Source organism: Podarcis muralis, chromosome 1, assembly GCF_964188315.1.
Source record: "Podarcis muralis chromosome 1, rPodMur119.hap1.1, whole genome shotgun sequence".
NCBI classification, from domain to species: Eukaryota; Metazoa; Chordata; class Lepidosauria; order Squamata; family Lacertidae; genus Podarcis; species Podarcis muralis.
Window position 1 is genome coordinate 91,551,097 of NC_135655.1, and position 25,273 is coordinate 91,576,369.

At 41.2% G+C, this 25,273-nt stretch overlaps 1 protein-coding gene across 9 annotated transcripts in view; it reads right to left on the minus strand.

Moving 5' to 3' along the window:
* MYLK (myosin light chain kinase) overlaps positions 1 to 25,273 on the minus strand; it is a 190,430-nt gene that overhangs the window by 38,731 nt on the left and 126,426 nt on the right. For all 9 annotated transcript variants that reach the window (XM_077934968.1, XM_077934977.1, XM_077934971.1 and 6 more), the window contains 4 exons: positions 20,880 to 20,996; positions 17,626 to 17,697; positions 3,186 to 3,236; positions 1,223 to 1,350 (listed from right to left, as the gene is read on the minus strand). In XM_077934968.1, the coding sequence (XP_077791094.1) occupies positions 1,223 to 1,350; positions 3,186 to 3,236; positions 17,626 to 17,697; positions 20,880 to 20,996 (368 nt within the window). The remainder of the gene's footprint in view (positions 1 to 1,222; positions 1,351 to 3,185; positions 3,237 to 17,625; positions 17,698 to 20,879; positions 20,997 to 25,273) is intronic.

Below are 25,273 nucleotides of genomic sequence, written 5' to 3' on the forward strand. Positions count from 1 at the left end.
ATAACCCCTCCAAGGCAATTACAAGGGATTTTTATAGATTCCAAAATGGTACTAAGGAATGGGGCAGAAGAAGGAAATGAAGATGTATTTGTTGAAAATAATGGAATTCGTAAGAAAAACACAGACCAGTGAAACTACAAAAATGTAAGAGTGAGAGAGGTTAATGACAAGAAAACCTCAGAGTGTAGCAGACATCTCTCTCTGATCCTAAAAGTGAAATAATAACGAGTCTAATCATATCCCTGGCTTTTCAGTCAGCACCCTGAGGCAAAGCAACAGTTATCCGTAAGCCAAGATCTGAATACTATATTTGGCTGCCTCCACACAAGCTGAGATGGGACAAAAAAGCATATCTGGGGGATCTCTCAAGAGCAGTGTAGGGAGGAGAAGATCAGTAGAATTTATTTATTTGCATACGATAACACACTATTACTGCTATGTTTGCCTCATGGAGGCAAACGCTATCCACAAGCAATTACTTTGCTAAATGCATCACTTGTAATTTCATGAATGCTTATGAAATATTAAATAGCATGCATAGTGTGTGATCAGGACTGTATTGTGCTGGGAGAGGGGATTTAATCACCCCACTCTTGTTGGTAGCTGTAGTCCCAACAAAATCAGACACACAAAACCTGCTCGCTGTTCCAGGAAAGAAGTTCCCATTGTAGTAACTTTCTTCCTGAACTAATAGCGGCATGGGAGGAGAATGCTTTTGCTGGGACTGAAACTACAGGACAGCGGAGGTTCAATCTCCTCTCCTAGCAAACGAGGGCCCTAATCTTCATGTGGAGGGGGGCAAGGAGGGGGAGATACCTACCACTGACCATTTAAAAAAGAATCACTACCTTAAGTGATGCATTTAGCACTGTGTGTAGCTTAGCCCTTACTTTCAAGGAAACAGCAAGTCATTATTGAACTACACCTTTGCCATGGTGTCTGTTTTACCACCACATTTAGTTAGGACTTTTCAGTAATATTCAGCATGGACAAACGTGCCACAGAGTTATCATTACTAGGATATTTCATAGGATAAAAAGCTTCTTGCTCCAGCTGATGTAGATGCAAGTTGCTGTGTAGGAAAATAGCTGACATTTGGCTGCATGTGCAACATATGATTCTGGGTGAACATGAATACTCCATATATGCAAACATTATTTTCAGATACCACCTTCTATCATGCAACCTATGAACAAAAGAACAGCAACAAAGATAGTGTTACCTGCTTCCGAAATTTCATCCAGGTACAGGTTAAGGGCAGAGTTCCTGCAACTTTGCACAACAGCTCCACCGATTCACCAGCCCGAACTTTTTGGTCTTCTGGGAACTGAACAATCTGGGGGGGAAGAGCTGGCAAAAAGGGAGGATTTATTTAGAGATAGGGTTCTCACTGGAGCAAGTTTTTGGCTCTGAGTTTAGGAAGCTAACAACTAAGGCATTAAAAGTGTGCCTACATCTATGTGGCTCTGCTTCCCTCCATTTTTCACTGATGCAGGGCTGCTTCTTGGGCTGACGGACAGACTTTTCAAAGTTATCATGTCAATGCATCCAGATGGGTAAGTTAACCTATTCCCATTTATCTAACCAATTTTTCAAAGCTTCACCTGTGAAAAGAGCCCAGTCTCCTGGCTGAGTGAAGCCAGGGATGGGAGGTTAAAAGTAAAGCACACCAACCGCTCTACCAGGATTACAGGATAACAAGGCAGCAATTTCAGCTCAGTCTTGGAGATGCCCTTTAGAGGTCTCTAGAGACAAGACTGAGCTGACAAATGAGGAAGAGCTGCAGCTCAGTGGTAGAGCAACTGGATCAGTGCTTGCCATCTCCATGTTAGGACTGGGAGAGAACCTTTCCTGAAACCCTGGCGAGCCTTTCGGTGTAGGTAGCACTGAGATAGACAGACTAATGATATGACTTACCTTTTGCCCTGCTCTTTCCAGGCACAGGTCCACACTTTAAAGCTCTGTGTCCAAGTGCTCTTCTTTTTTTCCCTTTCCCCATGAAAACATTCTCTTTAAAGCTGAAGTGCAACAACCAGAAATTAGAGTTTTCCACGGATTCAGCTTTAAAAGAGTTGATTTTAATGGGGAAAGCTCTGGAGCAAAAAAGAAAGGGAAAATAAAAGAGAGCACTTGGACACATAGCTTTAAAGCATTAGACTGTGCCTGGAAAGCATGGAAGAAAGGAAAGTGTAGATAAGTCCTGCATATAAAGGTAGCTTCCTATGGTAAAAACAAACAAACAAACAAGGGTTCCATGGAGGGCACTCTTGCCTAAAGTGTCCGTCATGAAGGGGGTTGGACTTCCTCCCTTGGTTTTGGTCTATGCAGTCACTCAAATCTCCCTCTACAGATGATGCAAGCTAAAAAGGATGTGCATGATTTCCTCCCCAGACTTATAGGGTGGAAGATCTCAGATAATTTCTGAGTTAATCTGAGGGAGCTATGGGACAGCTCACCCACCTCTAGTCCCATACTGAATGCAGCTAACCAGGAATTTTTTGTGGGCCACCAGAAGTCCATTAAACCTCTTGCTTTTTTTAGCTGCCTGGCACTGCAAAAACACTCATTAAGCACGAATCATTAGCCCTAATTTATAGTTGATGAACAGCATTTGACTTGATAGGTTATGAATTCTCCAGGTCTGGTTCAGTGTAAGGGCATGTATGGGGCAGAAATCTATCCATCAGCACAGGGGAAAAAATCTGATTTGGGATAAGAATTTGGTTAGTCTTTGAACTAAAGTCACTTTATTCAAAACAAAAAAAATTCCTTCCAGTAGCACCTTAAAGACCAACTAAGTTAGTTCTTGGTATGAGCTTTCGTGTGCATGCACACTTCTTCAGATACCAATTCAGTTATAATTATTCAGTTATAATTGGTTTTTACTTTTAACTTGGGGAGGTCTAATGAGAGGGAGTTTAAGACTTCCTGTCTGACAGAACTGCAGTCTCTTGAAAATGCTGTGTGTCTAAGCCTTAAAACAACATATTGTATTACACTGATACAAACACACACCTGACAGACCTACAAAAGAAGACAGGTAACTGAGAATCGTTGTCCTGAACTGTCAAGCTATCAAACTCAAATGGGTACAACTAACAAGGTTGTTTAAAGTGTGTTGCATGGTAATTTTTCTGCATTTGTTTACTGTTCTCTTGTCTGTATTAATAGCAATATTCCAATACCTGCTTTGGGTGAAGTCTTGGGAGCTGGTTTTTTCTTCACTGTTGCCTCACCTAATTAAACAAAGAGAGGGGTTTGTAGATGAACTTTGTGATGAGCACAACAAAATATGTGAATTCACTATACAAGTAGAAGCTGCCTGTTTGCAAAAGGGAACTGTGTAAACATGGCACTGTAACAAGTGTCAGGATCTCCCAACATCGTTTTACTTTTGTAAAAAAAGTCACTGGGAATCCCTTTGTTGAATTAGGATTATGAAATTCTAACTAGATCAACTCCCTGCTATTCCTACCAGCCAGAGGTAGAAACTTGTGCACTTAAAAAAAAAAAAAAAAAAGTGCTAATAGCAAATGGTGCAGAGGCAACTCTGGTTTCAGGTCCCATGGGGCATGAGGAGAAAGCATCCAATTCCCCTCCCCCATGTCATGGCTCCAATCCAAAGCAGGGGCCCCCACTGTTGCTTTTACAAAAAAAAAAAAAAATTATATTGGCAGCTCCATACACACAAAGTACCAATGTAATGAGTGTAGTTTTGCCCTGAGAGGAAATGGGTGCAGCCTCCCCAGAATGCATTTGTTTCCTGTCAAGAGTAGGACTGAGAGCAAAGGAGGACAAATACTCCTATAATGTGGCTATGTAACTAATCACATAACGTTTGTTTTTAAAGGGTGAGATTTTCAAAGCATTAAAAGGCTGATATTGAAGCAGAATAATTTTAGGCATGAGAAAATATCACCTACTGTGGGGAAAGGCTCCTTTTAAATGGGTTTGCAGCTATGAAACATTTTTCCAAGCCATTTCAATGGTGCAAATGCTAGTCCCATAAGTAGAGATGCTCAGAAGCGTCTGTGTTTGTGTCTGTCCCGATCTCCCTCTCGTTTCCCTTTTCAGGCATTTTACTAAAAATAGTAACACGAAACTCCCAACTGCTCCTTCCTTCCCAGTAAATCTCTCACTGCACTGTCTGAGCCACACAAAAATGATCAAGTGGAAAAATCTCATATAACTGCACTAAAGGCTGGAGACTATCTGGGCAAAACCTGTATCCATAAGTCTTCCTGTCATTATGAGTTGCATTCAATGCAGTACTAAGGCTAAGGTTCCATCAGTGCAAGGATTTCTTGCACAACACTGCTGTCCCCCACACTCTGCTCAAGGTCCTCCAAAGTAGATTTGGGGATGTACAGATGATGATGATGATGATGATGATGAGTTTATTAAACTTGTTAGCTGCTTCTTCTTGTCCAAGACAATTCAAAACAATTTCCAACCAACCAATTAACCATTTCACATTTAAAGAGCTTGTCTATCTATTGATGCTGCCAAGTTGCATTCTAAGCACCCAAAAGATGAAAAAAGAGTTCTGGGAGGTTTGGTGTAAAAAAAGGGGGGGAGGAAGAGTTTATTTTGTAGATTGGTTGTCTATATGGTCTCTGTCAAACCACCTCAGGGAGAGTCCTCTCACCTGGAGAAACCATGGCCTTCTGCTTTGTCACACTGCCAAGCTGTAGGAGAACTCCACCACAAATCAGGTACAGATGTTTGATAAAAATAATCAAATTGACAGATTTGCCCATCCTTACTTATAGCTAAGCACATTCCAAAGTGCACTGCTGGTGAGACCTCAGATACCCACCACCATCTTAATTACCCAGGGTCATATCTCTCTCTCTCTTTATATATATTAGCATATGTAAATATGATGCTCATTTGTGTCATGGGCTTCTGCCCCATTGGCGTTTCAGTACCTACCAATACCTGCTTCCACTAGAAATTTTACCAATGTGGTCAAGCACAAGAGAGAGATTATTCTCCTGTACTTTCCCTAGCTTCACTTCTATAAACCTGAGATGTTACTTCCAAACAACCATAAATTTTTAATGACTTCAGCAGTGGTCCATCCTCCTCCCCCCTGCACAATAATGCCACTGCAAAGCTTTTCAAAACAAAGGCTTATAGCTAAGCTTCTAAATCTCCACACTTAGGCTCTTTAATAAGCAGCTTGATATTTTAAAATGCTAGCCATTTAGCAGCTCAAACTTCAGCTGCACTCACAGGACAGCCCATACTTTCTGAGACATCAAGCCCTTCTTTAGGAAACAGAAATTCAAGGAAATTTACCTGAAGCTATAGCTTTAATTTCCAGAGGGAAAAGAGTACTGTTTGTATTATAGATGCCTTTGCACACCATGGGCCATTTAACACCAGTGCCCACTCTGTATTAGTCACTGCTGTGACATCCTTAGAGTCAGGTCAAGGTTTCTCAAAATCCTCAACTATCATTAGCCAAGATTTCTCATGTCCCATGAGGCTTCCCCTCCACTTTGCCATACATTCCAACAATAGCCTCTGCTCCCAGAATACTCCAGTCTATTTGTATGGTGGGAAGCTGAAGAAACAATAGCTCAGTGGTAGAGCATCTGGTTTGCATACAGAAAGTCCCTTGTTCAAAACCCAGCATGTTGGGAATGTCTGTCTGAAATATTGGAGAGCCACTGCCTATCAGGGTATACAATACTGAGTTACATTGGTATAAGTAGGAATAGTGGTCAGGGAGGAGCAGCACAAGGATTTGGGCTTTCTGGTACCAGAATTGCTGCTGCATACCAGAGTGGGGCAGGGGTGGGCAGGGCAGGGCAACAGTGAGGGCTGGGCAGTATGAGTCCACTGATGAACCCCTAGTGGAGCCTTTTACATTATTATCTTTTACCAAAACCTTCCAACCAAGTTTTCTGAGGGCATTTCTAGCATCCATATTGCCTTTCCTCTCCTGCCCAGTTCTCCCAATATGACAACATAAAATTGTATCTACCTTTCTGACGGCTGGGTCTAGACTTGCATTCCGTGAATGAAAGGCTCCTTCCATTTGCGGAATGAGCTTTGAACAAGCAAGAAAGAGGAGACTATTGTCACTGATTTCCCCTTCAGTTTTGAAGGCCAGTCAAACACACTATTCCAGAGGGTGCTGTAACTCATCAGAGCAGTTGTGGTGTGGTGTGCATGGGAGCTACAAGGGCAGGAGTATTTGGTGAAAATCACCTCCTCCCCTTTCACCAGTGCGAGCATCTCCTGAGCAAAATCCTACTGAGAAAACTTCCAGAGTCTGCAACTGAATTAGTGATCTAGTAAGATTCTTTTCATGATTAAATTAGCAACTTGGCCTTTTGGGAAATGGGCATGTCATGATGCAATCCGCCTTCTTTCCCAGAGTGGGCAGAGTTCTGCAGTACAGGGTCTTGCTTTGCATGAAGAATGGCCCAGGTTCAATCACCAGCATCTCCAGTTAAGGAAGAGCCGCTGCCAGTAATTGTAGAAAATACAGAGCGGGATGGACTCCATATAAGGCAGTTCCCTGTGTTCTTAAGCAACTGTGTCTAAGAATCACACACCATTTTTAATTTTCCACTGCAACCAAGAACAATGCTTTTAGGAGCTCTGGGGCACTGTGTGAAGTTCAAAATGGTGGGGAATACTGGACTAATACGAGAAAACTCTGCCATAAACAATCTGCTCCCACTCTTAGTAATCCTCAGCTTTTGGCCATGTGGATCTAAAGTTGCTTTGCTCATTGACCTTCGATTCCTCTACTATCTTCTTGGGAAATGGTGTGAATCCTATTGTTATCATATGCTTCATACGCATGAACTATATAAAAAAGAGAGGGGGTATTGGTTGGGGAGAAGATACCAAGTGCATGCACTGATAATTCTAAGTGGAACTTTAGGCCCATATTAAGAGTGCAGCAATAGAATGGAAAGAAAAGAAAAGAAAAGAAAAGAAAAGGGAAAGAAGATTGTATGAAGCAATTCCTGCCTATATAAAGAACTAGATGCAAAGCAAAACATCTAATCTGATTAAAATGGGTTAACCATGTTTGAGGAATGCCTGCTGCTGAAAGAAAACCACAACACATTTTAGAAGGATCTCTGGGCTGACCTTCACTGAGAGGACATGGGCAATTCAGCATAGTTTGTACATTTACAGACAAGAAAAGAACATTTCAGGAGTGGGGGAAATAAAAGGCAATTTTCACTGTGCCATGTGGGTTGTGTAACACAGAGATAAGATGTCATGATCAACTTCTATATGTGGCGATCAATAACAACCACCCTTCTCTTCTGCCTGTCCCCAGATAACTATGCAGAATGCAATGTAAACAAAGCCCTCATGGAAAATCCTGCTCTTTGCCAGTATTAACTCAGTCACAGCTTGTCAGGATGGCATAAACTATAAAGCATAATAAGCTGGCGGAGATTCAAGTAACATACCTGGCATAAACTTAAATACTTGCCAAGGAGGAATGGCATGCTCAACCAGAACATTTTCCTTACTGGTTTAGAGCAAGGATGGAAAACCCCTGGTGCTCCAGATGTTGTTGGGCTACCATCCCCACTATCTCACCAGTGTTTGACCCTTTTTCTTTGTTTCAAGTAACCAAATAAGCCAGGCATATGTTCAAAATGCCTTAAAATGTGGTGTTTGCCACACTGATGCTCATCTCAAAATGTAAATAGCCTCAAGGAATTCTAGACCAGGTGCTGTTTATCTAAAAGAAAGGAAGGAAGAAAGGAAGGAAGGAAGGAAGGAAGGAAGGAAGGAAGGAAGGAAGGAGCCCATTAGAGAAACATTCCTGTACACTCCTCCGAAACTAGATAGGAAGTCTAATCACAATAATTTTTATTTGAGGAAAAGCAACCTGGTTCAGTTATGATGCAAAACGTGGTGGGTAAGAGGAAATATTTTCTATTTTATCAACTTCCAAGTGTCACTGAGATCTGCAGGTTTAATCCAGGAGTTTAATCTAACTGGCAAGGCAGATCCAAAACTCCCCCACCCTCTATAGGCTGCTTTGACAGGTGGGTGGGGTGGCCCACCTGTCAATCACATGGCATCAAATGATTCTACTTCAAAGCAAGAAGCTGGAACACATTCTAAGTGTGCTCTCAGCTTTCCTTTCCTCCTTTGAAGCCCCAGCTTGAGTTCAAAAGAGATCCTGCCTTTCTAGCTGTAATTCAAAGAGCACACCATTTCCCCAGCAGCTGGAAATGAATGACCATGAATGAGCTTGGTGTGCACTTTTCTGCCTGACATCATACGTGTTGTTTGGGTCAAACTAGGAAGCCAGTGGGCCTAATTTGGCCCACAGGCCAGAAGTCTCCCACCAATGATCTAACCCTTAAGAAAATAAAATGGACAAACCACTGTAGAACTAATTCAGACAGAGGGACCAACACTTGAGAAGTGTTATTTTCCCCACTTTGAAGATTATTTGTAAAATGAGTTCTCACACTATTGATTTGCCCGAGTTCTGTGCAGCATTGGATACAGTTTAGATAGAAGTCTGTCCCATGTTTCTTCTAGCAGTTCCAACCTATCAGAGATCATAATAGGTCTCACTCTAAGTACCTGTTGATACCGAATTTGTTTATTAAAACCATATTCTGTTTAAATCACTTCTCTGAATTTTCCTGGGTCTGTGAGAAATCTTATTCAAAGTGGAAATTTCACAAGCTCTCTGAATAGTGGAACATACTCTATATTTTGTTCTCTGGGACAAATGTGACAGCAAACTCCATTTCTGCATTACAGTTCTCTGCAGTGTAATTTGCCTGTCACTATCTACATAATTATCAAGAAGCACAAATTGTCACAATAAGTGCAGGGCCTAGAAAGCAAGATCTCAGCCTTAAAACTGTTCATTTCCTCATGTTGCACATGTTCATTCTCAGAAGTTACAACGGCAATACTACCATTCCACTCCAATGACTTTTCAACCATGGAAAACTTGTTTTAAATGTCTAGGAGCTTGAACACAGTGGCATTTTGTTTTTATGCGAGGGGTGGTGGTGGTCCTACTTGAAGCTGTTACTTTATTTCTACATTTTTATAGCAACTATATCTTATTACAGAGTATAAAGTTGCAGGCTAATGGAATAAAAAAGAAAAAGCAACGATGGAACTTTTGCTGCCATCCTCTTAAACGTACTGATGCTGAGCTGGGAAAAGCCAAGTGTGGGAAGCAGCAGGTTCTAGAACTCTGGGAGAAAGTGGTGATGCTGTGCTGAAGACTTCATTAATAAAAAGTGATTGGGCACACACCTCTAAGCCTTGCCCACAATAGGAAGTGGTCAGAGGCAGCATGTTGGCTATCAACTATGGCAGCAGATATGTTTAATGCTTTTATAATTGGAGCTTGGAAGAACTGCTGGTTCTATCCCTAAGAAATAGGAAATGGAAATTAAATAAAAAAAAAATTGTGATCGGGTTGCATGTGAGCCATCCAAAGACATTTGCCTAAAATGGCACCTGTAAACTCCACTCCTCCACCTGGGCAAGATTTTGCTTTGTTTCTGAAGGGCAAGCAACAGAATAGGGCTTTGATCATTCTGGCTACTGAGAGCTAATCCCACCCAGTTAAAGTAAGTGCTTTATATATATATTCCACTGTGGAGCTTGTGAAAATGAGGAACTTTAGACATGTTTACACTGATGACATCCTTGTACACTGGCACTGCAAACTTCTGTCTAATAATTCAAGAACAATGGAACATTGCTGGGACTCAAGCTCTATCCCACTACCAGTTTCACCATTTCTCCTCTTGAAAGCAGGGAGGGGATATCAGCAAGTTTAGGGGGGCAGGCAACACAAAAGGATATTTGGATTGGGCAGGCTTACCTTTAATGATTAATTGGCTGTTTTTTGTTTTTAAATAAAAGCTTTGCCGCTGCTTCAAGCAGCTGGTTGGATACGCCTTAGCAACCTGATGGTCTCTCTTTTGACAGTGTTTGGGATGCAGTCCTATAGTGGATTCTCTCTCAAGTTTCACAGGAAATATCACTGAGATGCAGAGGGAAGCTAATGCACTAATTAAGCCTGTCCCAAAGTCGTCGTCCCCCGTCCCCCCGCTCATTAAAAACACACACCAAAAAGCTCTTCTATTGATTGATTGCATTTATATCCCTCCTTTTTCTTCATGGAGCTCAAGGTGGCTTACATGGTTCTTCTCATTTAATCCCCACAACAATCCTGTGAGGTAGGTTGAGCTAACAGACTGTGACTGGCCCAAGGTCACTATTTCAAGCCCACCCAAAGATTAATCCTGCATTTGCCCTACCCACCGAAAGTACAGAGACTTGCTAGCTTGAATTATTCCGTCCAGCACTAGCCAGGATATCAGGTCTAAGAAATAACAATGGAGATTTCCCTAGGTTTTGTTCTGGACAGTGTCAGTGGTGATGTATATTAACAACTCTCTGCAGGAGCACAGAATAACCTAGCCAATACTTTTGTTTGAAATAAAATCGGACAGATTTTATGCAGTAGTCAGCATGAAGATTTATTAACTTAAGGATATGAGATACCCCCAAGCACCGTTCTTTTGATTGCTGGAAGACAGACAGAAAAAAAGAAATAACATTACACAGTGAACTGTTTTAAACAGTTGAGATAATCTGCCCCCCCCCAATGAACACAAAAAGGGGAGTGCATCCTCTGGGACTTAAGATTTTAAGGTTTTTTAAAAATATATGCCCTAAAATGAATTGGGAGACACAATTGAGGAGTTAGACAGCTGCTGGGAGAACCAATAAATTGAGGATAAATTCTGAAAAGACATAGCTGTTATGTGTTCCAAGTCCTCATGTCCAGAAGGTGGTCTGTCCTGGATGGAGTTGTGCTCCCTTGGATGGAGTAGGTCCATACCTTGGGGGTGTTCCTGGACTCATCCGTGCTACTAGAGGCTAAGGTGGGCTTGGTGGCTAGGAGTACCTTTTCCCATCTATGATTTGTTTGCCAGCTACTCCCCCTTTTGGACAGAAATGACTTGGCCATAGTACTCTGTGCTCTAGTAACTTCCAGACTGAGTCACTGCAATATGCCCTTGAAGGCAACTCAGAAACTTCAGTTGGTCCAAAAGGCAATGGTCAGATTACTGGCTAAAGTTCCATTTAGATCTTATGTAACTCATGTTTGAAAACAGCTGCACTGGTTGCCAGTTCATTTCTGAGTCTAGGTCAAGGTGCTCACATCTTCTGCAAAGTAGCTTAATCATTGGACAAAAATCCCAAAAGACTGTTTTTTTAAATAAGACTTCAGGGAACTATGCAGTCTTTGGGCTATAGACGGCATATTGCTCAGGGATCATTTGCTTACTCCAGGGGTCAGCAACGTTTTTCAGCAGGGGGCTGATCCACCATCCCTCAGATCATGTGGTGGGCCGGACTATATTTTTTTTTGGGGGGGGGGAATGAAAGAATTCCTATGCCCCACAAATAACCCAGAGATGCATTTTAAATAAAAGCACACATTCTACTCATGTAAAAACACCAGGCAGGCCCTACAAATAACCCAGAGATGCATTTTAAATAAAAGGACACATTCTACTCATGTAAAAATACGCTGATTCCCGGACTGTCAGTGGGCTGGATTGAGAAGGCGATTGGGCAGCATAGGGGCCCCGGGCCTTAGGTTGCCTACCCCTGGCTTACTCCCTGATCAGGAGTAAGTCTAGATCAGCAAAGTCTAGAAAGTCACCCTTACAAAACTGAGATAAATCTGAGGCACAGTTTGTTTAGTTGCTGTAAGCTCTCTCCCACAGTAAGCTTATGTCACTGATAACTTTTCTATGTTATCCCTGCATCTGCTTAAGAGTCCTATGGGCTGGGCTGGAGATAAGAGGACTTACAGAAAGTATATAAAAGGGAACTGCCTAAACATTTGTACATCCCATCTTCCTGAGGACAGGTTATACAAGTTTAGGGACTGTGTAGCAGTCTTGCTCACTTCCAAGACTTGAAAGCTCCCCTGAGTGGCATCCTGCAGGCTAGTTCACACACCAGCATTTTCCAACCTGGCATTCTCCAGAAGCCCACTCTGTAGTAACTCACAGCAGGGCGGCTGTCCCTGTTGAGATATGGCAGCAGGCACCCACTGCCTGTACTTCCTGGAAATTGAAGACACTTTTGTTTTGACAGCGAAATGAAAAGGTCTTTGCCAAGGTGTTCATTTTGTATTATTTAAAAACCTATCTTCAATTGTTTTCTTACTGTTTTTTTAAAAAACAGTTGCAGCTTTTTTATAGTGTTTGTAAATCACCTGGAAACATATGTAAAAGGCAATTCAAATTTTTTTTATTACTGTGAATAATTATTATTACTGTGAATAATAATAATGTTTTGTATCACAACTCCCATCATCCTTGACCATTGGCCATAGTAGCTGGGACTGATAGAAGTTGTAGTCTAAAACATCAAGAGGACACCAGGTTGGAGTAGGGTGGACTACACAGTTACTTGGAAGAAGAAGAAGAAGGAGGAGGAGGAGGAGAAGGAGAAGGAGAAGAAGAAGAAGAAGAAGGGGAGTTTGGATTTGATATCCCCCTTTATCACTACCTGAAGGAGTCTCCTTTCCCTTCCTCCCCCACAACAAACATTCTGTGAGGTGAGTGGGGCTGAGAGACTTCAAAGAAGTGTGACTAGCCCAAGGTCACCCAGCAGCTGCATGTGGAGGAGCGGGGAAGCGAACCCGGTTCACCAGATTATGAGTCCACCGCTCTTAACCACTACACCACACTGGAGTCTTTTTTTTTTTTTTTTTTTTTTTTTTTTTTTTTTAATTTTAATCTTTATTAAATCACAAATACATTACACAAACATACTAAAAAGAGATTGTATCCTGAAGAGATACAAAACAACCAACAAATACGATACGAAAGTACCATATAAAGATACAATACAAACAGCATTTTTAAAAACACCTACATCAAACAGATAAAAAAAAGACTCAAAAGAAGAAAAAATTTCCAATCATACCCTTACACACATTTGACTTCCAATTTGCCAATTTTCCAAGTACAGAGTTTTTTGAAAAATTAGAAAGTATGTTGCTGGAATTGGAACCTCATAAGTTAATCTTATTGGGAGATTGGAACGGGGTGCCAACACCGAGTATAGACAGAAGTGAAAACCAGAGGAATGCAAATAGGGGGAAGCTCCCTAACTCCTTTAGTGAGCTAGTGGAAAATTTAGATCTAATTGATATTTGGAGACACCGAAATCCCACCACCAAGCAGTTCACCCATTACTCAGAGCCTCACCAGAGCTGGGGAAGGATTGACCAGATATGGTTGACGAGGGCTATGGCAGGGAGAGTTAAGAGAAGTGAGATACTACCCAGGACCCTGTCAGATCATTGCCCCTTGACTTTGGAGATTAAAAATGAATTGAAAGGGCAGCTCAGGTGGAGGATGAATGAATATTTATTTGAAAATGAAGAAGTGTTGGATAAGGCAAAAAAAACCTTAAGAGAATATCTGGAGACGAACCTGAATAGAAATACCCCAATAGAGGTGGTATGGGATGCTGGTAAGGCGGTCCTAAGGGGCTTCCTAATACAACAAAATAGCTATAGAAAAAAGTTAAGGGAAGAAAAGAAGGAAGGTATTTTGGCCTTATTGAGGGACTATGAAAGAAAACTCGCTCTAGACCCGACAGATGAAAGGATAAATCAAACGGTGAAGGTGCTGCAGTCCCAATATTCAACCATCCTGAATCAAGAGGTAGAACAGAAAATTAAATTTACGAGACAGAGCGATTCAGAAGCAGTGTGGCTGAGGGAGACTTATTACCGTATTTTTCGCTCTATAAGACGCACCAGACCATAAGACGCACCTAGTTTTTGGAGGAGGAAAACAAGAAGAAAAAAATTCTGAATCTCTGAAGCCAGAACAGCAAGAGGGATCGCCGCACAGTGAAAGCAGCAATCCCTCTTGCTGTTCTGGCTTCTGGGATAGCTGTGCAGCCTGCATTCACTCCATAAGATGCACACAGATTTTCCCTTACTTTTTAGGAGGGAAAAAGTGAGTACTATAGAGCAAAAAATACGGTAAACACCTTTGCTCTCCCAGTGCCTTATACCTGCTCAGCTCTATGCTGAATATTAATGTTTGAATAAACCTTTACTGCCTTTATCTGGTTTTTGCTGAGAGAATCGTAAAGAACCTTTCATACAAGAACATGGACTGTATGAAAAAATATGGAGAAAGCAGGCTGCAAAATGAGGTTTTATGTTTATACCAATCAAAGAAAGACATAACTTCTGAGTTTTTAGTAGTGAGATGGGATAAACATTATTGAATCCATCTCAGTGTGAAATTCTTCATCACATATAAACCTAAAGAGTAACAATTTAACACTGTTTATTTCAGTTCAAATATGAACACCCATAAAATTGGTTACCCTGCCGTTTTTAACTTAGAACAGTTCTTCCCATTAGTCGTCACAAAGCCAACACAAACACCATAAGAGTAGAACAAAATGACAATAAGTAGGCTTGAGTAGCAATAATTTACATCAAGGTTAATTTAATTACAAGATTAATAGCTACATAGTGGGGGGTTGAACTAGATGATCCTTGGGTCCCTTCCAGCTCTAAGATTCGATGAGTCTATGATCTAACATTGTCCCTATATTTTAATTTCCATGGATGGTAACTAGAACTTCTGAAAGACTCAACCCCTTAGTGATGCAAGATTGACTTAGATAGCTATACTTGTGGCTTTAGTGAGAAAGCGGCCCAAATACGCATATAAGCAGTGAAGTCTGATCCATTAGGGCACTGCCCCACCAACCTCAGTCTGCCCTCAGCCAGCCCCCACACGCCTGCTTTCTTTCTTACAACCATTTCATGGGGTGGCCCAACAGGAAGGATGGGGACAAAACTAGAATTCGTTGGTTCTGCTTAGCATTGGCTCCGGCTCCACCTACTACTGACATCTCAGATTTCTGCCCTAACAGTCCCAAGGGGCACCAGCCATCACTGCATATATAAGGTGCACCATCCATTTGGGAACCCTGACTAGCCAGAGTTCATGAACTGGTGAAGGAGCTGTATATATGTATGGCCCTTTTCTCATCAATGCCAAATGCTTGGCTGCCAGGGGTCATGGCCAGCAGGTGCCTCAGAAATGGAGGGGCTGTCCAGCAGGCATGACTCCATTGTTCCTATCCTGCATTCGCTGAACCTGTGAGGGGATTTTGTAAAGACCTCTCCTGACAAACACCATTCCTACACTAAGCTGCTCTGTTGTCTGTGCGCAAAAGGATTCCAGATTCTTTGGATGTTCTGAAAAATACCCCCTTAGAGACTAGATTGGGGTGGGGTAGAGGATGCAGCAATGGGGGAAAAGTGGGAATGGTGAAATTCAATAATTTCAGTATAAAATGTGCACCTCAAGCACCACTGATTCTCCTGACTAGATTACTGGCTACCCATGGAGCACTCAAATCTACAAATGTCAAGACTACCTTTCTCTACATTGTGCATTCTTTATTATTATAATCCGGCCACATCTGAGCATTGTACTGCACTTTCTAGCAAAAGGTAACCTTTATATAACATGGCAGCATCTAAGTGGCTATGGCTTACATGAATGAATTTGCGAGTCATTCATTTACCGATTTTATACTTCTTCATTTTGTGACATCAGAATAGATGGACATTGTTAATTTAATAATAATTTTAGGAGATTCCCCTTTTCCTTCTGAGGAGCCAAAGGATGACAGCTCATTCACTCAGCAGAGTGAAATAGTAACTAAGAGGACAGCCATTCTCAACAAAATGCAAGATGTCTAAGAGAACTTTAACTGTCTTTCTGTTATAATCTCAAATAAAATATTGGGTGGCGGGAGAGACGAGACCTTCAACAGCAGCAGTTGTAGTCATAAAGGTAAAGGTAAAGGTACCCCTGCCCGTACGGGCCAGTCTTGACAGACTCTAGGGTTGTGCGCCCATCTCACTCAAGAGGCCGGGGGCCAGCGCTGTCCGCAGACACTTCTGGGTCACGTGGCCAGTGTGACGAAGCTGCTCTGGCGAGCCAGCGCAGCACACGGAACGCCTTTTACCTTCCCACCAGTAAGCGGTCCCTATTTATCTACTTGCACCCGGGGGTGCTTTCGAACTGCTAGGTTGGCAGGTGCTGGGACCGAGCAACGGGAGCACACCCCGCCACGGGGATTCGAACCGCCGACCTTTCGATCGGCAAGCCCTAAGCGCTGAGGCTTTTACCCACAGTGCCACCCGCGTCCCCTTAGTTGTAGTCATAGCACCAAGAATTAAGAATATATGCAGTAGCTAACAGTGATTTCTCTCTCTCTCTCCGTTATTCAGACACAGGTATAATGTTACTATTTTGCCTTTGATGTTAAATTGAATAAAAACTCTTCCCTTGATCTTAACTGGATTTGGTAAAAGAATGTTGCTATAGAGGTCTTGTTTACACAGCCATGGAATCTGGAGTTGTTTCAAGAGTTTGATTTAGTCTTGTTATTCCAACTAAAATACATCCCCTTTGACTGATTCATACCAACTTAAGTTTTTAACTCTGATTCCCGGCAACAATCCCTAGGGCTGCAGCCATCATTAACAGGAAGGAGGAAGTGTTCTGTTCACCACCAAAAGTTGTGAATGATCAGCCTGCTATTCCTTTAAGATGAAACCTACAAATAACTACCCTAAAAGAGGGCAAAGTAGACCTATTCACATGCTGAAAGAGCCAGTGTGGTTTAGTGGTTAGAGTGCTGGACTAGGACCTGGGAGATCAGGGTTAAAAACTTTACTTAGCAATGAAGGTTACTGGATGATCTTGAGCCAGTCATTATCTCTCAGCCTACCCAGCCTCAATGGGTTGTTGTGAGGATAAAAATAGAGCAGAGGAGGAGCTTGTAGGTCACCTTGAGTCCCTTGGAGGAAAGGTGAGATATAAATATAATACTCAGATGTTCCAAAAAGCAAGGGTATACAAGACAGTTTGTGGATATCTGACAATATGGAGAGGAAAAGGGGGAAACAATGCCAAAATTTAGGGATGGGTTTTATATATATCTTTAAAGCAAAACACCTGAGCCAGTTTTGGAGACAACATATCCAGTATGAACAACGAACTGCTTTTGCATTCACCAACTACAAAGCAATTCCATTAAAAAAAAATCAGTTCTAAATACACAAGGATTTGGCTTGGTACACCCTTATTAAAACCATTTCCCCACCTCTTGGCTTTTATTACTTAAGATACTTTTGTATGCACTGTATGAGGAATACCACCCTCATGATGACCCAAGTACGCCTAAAATTTCTGCTCATGTGGCTCCATAACAATGAGTTTATATAATGCAGAAATTGGGAAATTTGCTGCTTGTGTATCATACAAACATGATATCAAGAAGATTCACCTAGGCAGAAGGCTTATCATGATCACTGCAGGAGGTGACCTCAACCACCCATACCAATATGTAAATGGAGGACCAGATTTTCATTATTGATGCTGCTGCCCTCTTTCTGTATGCCCCTAGCTTCAGTCACAATAAAGACAATCATCTTTGGAACCAGCTACTTTCTAAAGTACCTGTTCAAATTCAGCCGAAAGGAAACAAAGCAGAACAACTTACTCTCTGTTGCAAGCATAGGAGAGAGTGAACTCTTTGGCTTTTTGCTCTTCTTTTCAGTTGGCTTTGAAGACTCTATAAGCAGAGGGAAAGAAAAAGGACAGTTAACAATTAAAAAAACAACAAGCATTTAGAACTAAAGAGCAATGATTGCAAGAAAAACAGACCTCTCATTCTTTTAATTTGATTCTGATTGAGGTGGAAAGCAGATGGAAATTGTTAGCTTTTGTGATGTTTAAACAAGACTTAATTGCACATACTGGTTTGGAAAGGCCACATTCTGAATAAAAATAGCTATATCTGCTGTCCAATAGATGTTCTGCTCAAAACTCCATAAAACATCAATGGCTAATCTTAACAATTTAGTAGGATGCAACTTTCTACTGAAGTTACTCTGATTAAGCCCCGACTAGAGGGCTCCCTGTTTTAAAAACACAGGGATCGACCAAAGAGGGTTTAGAGTGAAGGGATAAAATAAGATCACTATGCTGAAGTTGAAAGATTAATCAAATCTCAGTTCAAAAATATAGCAAGGCTAGGTAGCAGGCTGTTACAATAAAGATAGAAACCAAGCCTGGGAACAGACAGTAGTGTTTCCAGAAAGTTAAATATAGTCTGAAAGAGATATTACTGCGCATGGAATGTACACTCAGTTGGTAAACAAAATCTGTAAGCTTTTGTATCATTTTAAAAACTTCTTAACCAGGAACAGCAATGGGGCAAACAAAATGTGCACCAAGTTAAGACAACATATTATAGAAAAGCATGTGTGTTTGACTGATAAACCTCCTATAGGAACCACACACATTTGTAAGCTTGTAAATGGTCACCTCCCTGGTTGCCTCTAGAGCATAAACAGTAACTCCAAGTAACCAGGCAAACAAGTCTTACAAAAAAACATGTTTCTCTGAAAGAGCCAATGCCATTCAATGAGGACAATACAGAACTAGATGGACTAATGGTATGAGACAGTTTGCTACATACATTGAATTCCTTAGAAGAAAAGCAGAATGTAATGATTTAAAAATATATGCAAACTTTGATTTATTCTGTTTGCAAGATAATATGCATCTAGCAAAAATCATTCATATCCATTCCATCCTTCCTGTCCAACCTGTGAAGTCTTCAGCCACACAGCAAATATTCTCTTCCTTATATTGATCATGGTACCAGCATTTGTAGAACAGAACTGATGGGGCATCATTTTCATATATATTGCTGCCATTTCTTCTTTTTAAAAATATACCATCCCCTCCCCCCCAAAGCAGTAGGATGCTATACCAGATTAGCAAATCTAAAGCAAAAATGCTGTTATATTAAGTATTAACTTTTGTTAATCTCTGAACTCAGTAAATTGAATATTATAGAAAAGTTGGACCCAGGGAGAATATCACAACAAGGAAGCAACTGTAATGAGTAATGTAGAATTTCTGCTACCTGCAAAATTTCATAATATTGGTTAGATACAGAAATGGAGAGATTCTTGCCTTTGTGAAGATGAATGATGTCCTATATACTTCCAGAAAGTCTTCACAACAACCCAATGGCCTTTTAATAAACTGAAGAAAATGGAACAATAAAAGTGACCCAGGCACTATCCTGGTATCACTGTGAGCAGAGTTTATTGCCTTTCTCAAGTTTCTTTAGACAGCTGATGTAAAATACACATTCAAAGAAGGGTGTTTAAGTAGCTGAAGGAGCTGATTTGTTCTAATGATGTGTCTGCCTTATTTGGACTTTAAGGATTTGGAAGCCCATTTTTCAACAGCCAGGATCTTGTCTAATGCCCTTGGCCAAGATTTCATCTTCTTGGCAATTACCGGTATCTGCAAATGGCTGAACGGCTACATAATAGGGAGACAAGTCTCGGCAAGAGAACACAGTAGAGCAAGCACAGATGTTAATTCCCCTGATGTTTAACCGGACACCAACAAGTGACATACCACCAATGCCTTGGAATTCAGCACATAACTGCTTACTGTCCCATAACAAAAAAAGAAGGGACTGCCAGAATTTATGATAAAACAACAGATGAAATTTTGAGTGAAGCAACTCCAAGCCTATGAATCAGAGAATCAATTCTGTCTTAATAACATAAGAAGAGCCTGCTGGATCAGGCCAATGGCAGTCATAGCAGTTAAAGTGTAAGATAAGGATTGTGGAGGCAAAGGCCCAAATCCTTATTCAGCCATGAAGCTCAATGGGCCCGTCATATAATCTCTCTATACCTAACCACAAGGTTGTTATGAGAATAAAGAGGGAGGCGGGGGAAATTACCAAATATACTGCCCTGAGCAACATGAACAAAGGGTGGGACCTAAATGTAATAAGAGTAATGAAGTGAATAAATAAAGGGCTTAGAGAATCTGGGTTTGCCCACATATCATTTTACAGTGGTACCTCAGGTTACAAACACCTCGGGTTACAAACACTTCGGGTTACAGACTCCGGTAACCCAGAAGTAGTACCTCAGGTTAAGAACTTTGCTTCAGGATGAGAACAGAAATCGTGCGGTGGTGGCACAGCTGCAGCGGGAGGCCCCATTAGAACCACAGGTTAAGAACGGTTTCAGGTTAAGAACGGACCTCCGGAGCGAATTAAGTTCATAACCAGAGGTAACACTGTACGAGGAACGTATGTTCTGTTTTAAGCTCAGGTGACCCCCAGAAGCCACGTTTGCTTCAAGACAAGTCTTTGCTGTTTGCTTTCCTGTCTGTTTGCATAGTGAAAGTGAGCGTTAGCACACGCTGTTGACTGCAATGTGGTAGATACAACAACAGCATGGAGCTCTTTCTGCTACCATCTTTGGTAAAAATTTCACCATGGTTTCCATTTGGCGATAAGAGTACCAGAACAAGAGCAAGTTAAATATTAGTTTTATTTATTTAATTTTGCCTCAAAAGCACACACCATTGCTTACAAGGCAGCTTTTTAGATATGGTTTCAAAATGCCACAGAAACTATCATAGGTGAACTTAAATGTATGCAGAGAGGATTTTAAGGTCAAGTCAGACGCACAGTTTTGGCAGCCTGAATGTGGAGCTGACACACAATGGTGTGGACACAGTGTTGAGCTCCATGTGGCTCATTCACTGTTTGTTTTAGATATTAAAAATTGTAACATTTTCATGGAAGGAGTGTAAAAGAGAAAGAAGCAGAAAAAGCCACCTTTTCGTGGTTTTGCAAATCAGAATCAGATTAAACAGGGTGAGGATAGCAGAAATTGAGGTGGGATAAGGAGAGGAAAGTCTACTTACCTTCCACCGACACGTTGCAAGCACACTCTGATTTTCCTGCCGTATTCTCAGCTATACATTTGTACTGGCCCTCATCTTCAGGGAAGGCCTTGTCAATGGTTAGTGAGCACAGTGATCCTAATAGGCAGGAAACAGAGGTTAGAAGGGGCCACCGAGCATTGTTTACGACAAAAGCATAGCACTGTTTGTTTCTGGTAAATTTTTATTTATTATTCAGATAATAAAACAATAAAACCCCACAATCAGTGTAGCAAATACCAGATACATTTGTAGAAAAAAAATGACAGTTAATAAATTATTTGCAATATGTAAAGACAAAAGTGAATAAAGTCTTTTTTCCCCCAGCTCTGTAGGTCCTTTGAAATATGCCTATGGAAATACAGCACTGTTAACATTACAACTTTATTTAGTGTTACGCTAACTGAAATAATACAGAGGAATATCTCTTAAGACTTATCTTGGTACATTCCATATTCATAGGCAAAGCAGTCTTAAGATAAATATTTTCTTCCTTCCTCAGCCTACATCCAGATGTATTGTTGTGCAGGGCGGCAAAGGGCCATGGCTCTCTGGCAGGGCATATGCAAGCAAAAGGTTCCTGATTCAATCCACAACACCTCAAGACAGAGCTTGAAAAAGATTTCCGTCCGAAACTCTGGAAAACTACTGCCAGTTATTTCAACCTTAAGTCACCAGATGTTGGATTACAGATCTCACCATCCCCAGTCAATGGTCAAGGAGTTGTAAGCAAAGAACGTCTGGGGACCCAAGGTTGAAGAAAAGTGGCGTGGACAACACTGAGCAACACAGAATGCTCCTACTCAGTGTAAGGTAGCTTCCTATGCTGGAAATTCACACATTCTAGTGCTTCTCCTTACAAGAGTTCTGTGAACACAGAAAAAGTTCATATATCATGAAGAAGGATTCTTGCTAATTGCCTCCCAATATGGGTGAGCACTGAAACATGTGGTCCCACCAGCTCTCTGATTTGGTCCACTTCAGCAAGAGCATCAACACATTACCCCCCTGGTTGTGAAGCAAGAATCTTTAGTGGCATTTTTGCCTTCCAGCACAGTTACGCATATTCAGCAATGTGTTTATTTCTCAAAATCTTAGCTACTCCGTTTTCATGAGAGGAACAGGCACTTGTACAGAACAGACAAAGAAAGCAGGTTAAAACCTGATGCCTTTCAAGTTTGCCCCTAAAGGTGCTTTAACAAAAAAACAAAAAAATCATTGAGAAAATGAAGTGGGAATATCACAGTGTGATGACTTCTTCAGTACCTTGAAAACTGTTGCGTGAACTGGGATTCCAACATACCAGGAGACATGGAGAAGGCTGATGAGATAATTTGCGAATCAAGTAATAGTGTGGTGTGCAATATCCAACTAATGAGTCCAACCACCACAAGATTTTACACTGGTGCAATGCAACTCTCCCACCTCCTCCCACTTCTGTGCATGCCCTCCTCAAATCTGCTCTGTGGGGTTGGGGGACAGATTTAAAGGTCACACAGATTTAAGGGTCTCACAGGGAGGGGGAAGAGAAAGTAGGGATTTTCTGTTGTGCAAGTGGAAATCCTTGTGCCAGTTGGATGCTTTAGTGGGATACCTTTGAAAGTCCCAACAATACTCCAGAAGTTGCAAACATCACTGGAGCAGTGATAATTGCATCAAACTGAAGACCAGCCACATGGTGAGGTTGCTTGTTAATAGCACCATGTTAGTTCCTATATATTGAATGCTTCAAGCATAAGATACATACAGGCATATGATGTTTAATATGTTTTTAGGAGGTTAATCAAGGCTATACTCTCTGCCACCTTGCCAAGCGATTTTACAATCCACAATAAAATGAACTGTACTCAAAGAAGTGTTGATGAGACCAAAACAATCATCTAAGTCTAATTTACATAAACCAAAGTGTTAGCAGCAAAACTACAGAACTTCACAGACGTTTTCTGCAAACAAAGACCAGTCTCACTTGTGACATGTATCTTAAGTTCTGTGCACACATATTTTACAGAAATCGAAAGTGACTTCATTCAGCCACTTTCCCTGAGGTTGGGGGTCCATATGTATATTTTCTGTACTACTATTGTCTTAAGTCGAACAGCAATGGCAAAAAAATGTTCAACCAGAAGCCACAATGGAACCAAAACAATTAAGACATGTGCCGGTGGGCCATTATCTACCTTCTCTGAACAAATGCTGTCTGTAATCAGTCATAGAACAAAATATACTTTTTAAAAGCTTAGACATTTTGGGTATGGTGTCAAATGCCAGGGTAAAGAGGTACATCTTCAGCATATAACAAAAACTACATAATGAAGATGCCACACACACCTCTGTAGTGAGTGAATTTCAGAACTGTATGGCTGTACAGTTCATATTTTAAGAATGAAACCATTTTTATTCTTTAAAATGACTCTATTGTTTCAGATAGTATTTATTTAAGAACATTAGAGGTCCAGAAGAACAATAAACTGTGGTAGAGACTGGTATATTGCTCCTTTCCGCTTTACACATAATGGTTCAATCCTATTCCCAATCCCATTTTGTCTATGCACTGAAACTCTATGCTCCTTCTTCTCAAGTCATGACCTCCAAAGCAGGGATAGAAAACCTTTTATTGAACTACAGCTTCCTTCATCAAACCCAACAGTCCCATGCTGGCTGGGGCTGTTGGGAGATGGAGTCAAACAACCTCTGTAGGGCCCTAGCTTCCTCACTCCTTGCTCTAGAACAATTGTTTTTTGTCACAACAAACCTACCACCAATTTATGAACTTTAAAGGCTAATGAAGCCAAGAGAGTGTTGATTGTACGCCACAGTGCACATGTAATAAAAGAATGATGAGGTAGAATGTTATCTTTGGACATGTGTTTGAAATATGTCTTGAATCATGCACAATTATTCCTCTTAACTAGATATACAAACAAAAAGCAAGTCGGATATATTTACTAGAGACATGAAACTTTCCAAAGAGGGTTTTGCTTTCTGTGACTTAGGCAACTGCTTCATTCCCTGAGATGAGAGGCCAAATGTCTCTCAATGAAGCATTTGGTATTTCCTCTACAAAAGCCTCCACAGACCTCCAGAGATGAGATTCTTTTCTCATAGTTCTGAGGAAGGCTCTGTCTGGTGACTTCCGTTGGGAATTCTGAATTTTTGGCACCTTACAAAATGAAATCCCAGGAGGCAAAATAACAAGATCGCTGTAAATGTTGACCTCTCCCCGCCCCCAAACTGTTTATATAGCTGTCAGCCAACTGTGTGTCATAAAGTTTACATGTCTATGTGAAGAAAGCACTGCAATGCATAGAGTTAGCTACACTAGTGTATTAGACACAAAAACGTGTTCAAAATGCCTATAATTGGAAACTTGTTGGAATATCCATGGCAATACTGTGGGAAGGATCCAATTGTCTGGAGAGTTCAGAGGCTTAAACAATTTAAGACACTCTCCCTGGAATTTGGGGCTTATGTGGAGATGTTTGGTTTAACCAAAATAGCACAAACTTGGCAAAATATTTATGGTTCTTGCCGGCATGATAGCCAGTGAACTTCAAAACAAATATGCAGAGCCTCAAAACAAGGATAGCTCTTATATTTTACTTTCCTATCTTTGTCAGCAAAACATATTTCCCTCTGTTCCAGCTGCAATAACTCAGTTCGTGTACCCTGAGCAGTTTTTAAAAGGCAGCGGATGCCAAAAAGGATGCTGAAATCTGGAAGTCAATTAAGTCTGGGGCGAAGAAGTAAACAACTTTGTGGATTTCAGCTTAGCCATCTTTACTGCTTTAGGGCCAGTTTACACTTTATTGCTGAAGCATGCCCATGTTAAAATGTAGCATGCATTAATTCCTACCATGTAACATAGGGTTCAGCTGCATACCGTTGTGTTAACTTATGTACACTCTGAGACCAGAACTAGGGTGAATCCCTCTGTTATGAGGATGAATCTTCATAATGGACACATGATGAAAAATGTATATTACTGGTAGGGGTGCCAGATCCAGATTGCAACAACAGACAAAACATGTTGAGTTTGAAATGCAACAGTTAGGTGGAAGCTGAAGTAACCATAGATGCTTCCTCTTTCCTCTACTGATGTTTTCATCCATCCTTCTTTCTTGCCTGCAGTAGGGAAAACATGGAGTCTTGCTCGGTGCCAGAGACAGGCAGATGAAAGGTCAGAAGAAGAACAAGTAGCAGCAACTATGGCTACCCCAGTTCCTACCTTAATGCTGCATCTGGAAAAGGTTAAGTGCATGTTCTCCAGATTGAACCCTAGCAATCATTATAGGGGACACAGTTTATATTTATTCCATGAACTCATTTCTACTATATCAGGCATCCCCAAACATCGGCCCTCCAGATGTTTTGGGACC